This window comes from Rhagoletis zephyria, unplaced genomic scaffold, assembly GCF_001687245.7.
Source record: "Rhagoletis zephyria isolate East Lansing unplaced genomic scaffold, Rhagoletis_zephyria_1.1 Rzeph_scaffold_15319, whole genome shotgun sequence".
In the NCBI taxonomy this organism is placed as follows: Eukaryota; Metazoa; Arthropoda; class Insecta; order Diptera; family Tephritidae; genus Rhagoletis; species Rhagoletis zephyria.
In genome coordinates this window covers 6,394-8,055 of record NW_016172386.1, presented here as the reverse complement: position 1 = coordinate 8,055, position 1,662 = coordinate 6,394, and the positions used below count along the sequence as shown (strand labels likewise).

At 34.5% G+C, this 1,662-nt stretch overlaps 1 protein-coding gene across 1 annotated transcript; it reads right to left on the bottom strand.

Moving 5' to 3' along the window:
• Positions 1-317: 317 nt before the first annotated feature.
• On the bottom strand, positions 318-1,039 carry LOC108378957 (homeobox protein Hox-A4-like). Its single transcript, XM_017635266.1, has 2 exons — positions 983-1,039; positions 318-917 (listed from the first exon to the last, which is right to left on the bottom strand). Exons 1-2 carry the CDS (start codon positions 1,037-1,039, stop codon positions 318-320), a joined length of 657 nt encoding a protein of 218 aa, XP_017490755.1.
• Positions 1,040-1,662: the final 623 nt, after the last annotated feature.

The following is a 1,662-nucleotide window of genomic DNA, read 5'->3' as shown; positions in this document are numbered from 1 at the left end:
ATCTATTTAGCTTGTAAATTGTATGATGAAATCTTCAAAAAAGTAAATTTAAATAAATTCTCCATATAACGTCATACATAAGTATATTGCGATATATAGATTTTTTAATTACAAAAAACGCATCTCGTACCGAATTGTCAAATATAAAACTTTAAATTATAAAATATCACAACTAAAAATCGTATATATCTTCTCTTTTAAAATACATACATACATATTTTCCTCTAAATTTAAGAATTATCAAAATGAAGTAATTCCCTACCATGTTTTCATTTCATAAAACCAAGGTCTGAATCTTGACTATATAACTTAAAATCTTATAAAATATAAAGACTTGGAATCAAATCTAAGTCTTTGCTAGCGGGTACTTCCGATAAATCTAGTTCCATACTCAAATCAACATTAAATAGCTCAAGATCTGGACACAGGTCCATATTGGATAAATCCTGTATATCTTGTCTCAGTTCAATGAGATCTTTAAGGATATCTGCGGCACTCATACACTGTGGCGTACTAACAACTTCCGGCTCAGGCGTAAAGTTGCCTCTTTCCTCACGTGCGCTTGCTTCGGCAGTTGCTTCACTCAAATTTAAAGCAGATTCGCTAGCGGCGAGCAAGTCATTGACCTCTGTTAATACTTGTCCCATTTGCTTTTCTCGCCTGCGTCTATTTTGAAACCAAATTTTCAAGGAACGTTCCTGGATACCCAAAATATGCGATATCTCTTTGCGTCTAGGGGCTGCCAAAATTTTACTTTTTTTGAACTCATATTCCAAAAAGTCAACTTCTTTTTTAGTAAAACAATGGCGCATTCGCTTGGGCTTCACATCGTTCTGGAGCTCCGGTGATGAGGCTTTCCTCTTTAACGCTGGTTCTATTGCCAGTTCTCTAGCCAACTCTTCAGGTGTGAGGAGGATCTGAAAAAAGTGTAAATACATATCTAAAAAAAAATGGAATAAAGGTTTGATATGTTAATACTTACCGCATAGGGCCCAGTGTTCACATGTGCTTCAAAATTGCCTTCCATAAATACGTTCATTTTTTTTTGCAAAACAAATCCGCGCTCTACTAATGATTCAACTCAACTAATCTTAAAAAAACCGCTTGACTAGAATAGACTTCAAAATAATTTTTTTCATATTCTGCAGAATTTGTCACAATATGTAGATATGTTTGTATGTATGTATGTATGTATGTATGTATATGATTCGAGTAAAAATAAGGATACAAATTTTTCATATAAATGGCTGTTGAAGCCAAAATAAATTTAGATTTGGAAGCGAAGCCGATGCTTAAACACATTTTTTCGTTTAATATTTTTTGCTTTCCCCTACCAGAGGTAAAGCATAAACACTAAGAGACAGATTTTAAGTTATGAGTCATTAAAAGGTCAGACACTCTACTTCCTTCCACCAGTGATAAGGGGTAGACAAGGTATGAAGCTAAGCTAAAGGCCACATTTATCCTGAACCTCTTAGAGACATGTACAACATACGTTCAGGAAGTTATGGAGCTCCTCATAACAGTAACTAGTTTTCCACTTGTCCTCTTAAATCCAGCTGTAGCCTGTTGAAATGTTACGGATCTTTGGCACAAATTAAGTGTGCTCGATGACTTTGATTAAAGTGTCTACTGATGCCATTAGAACAACACGTGTACATA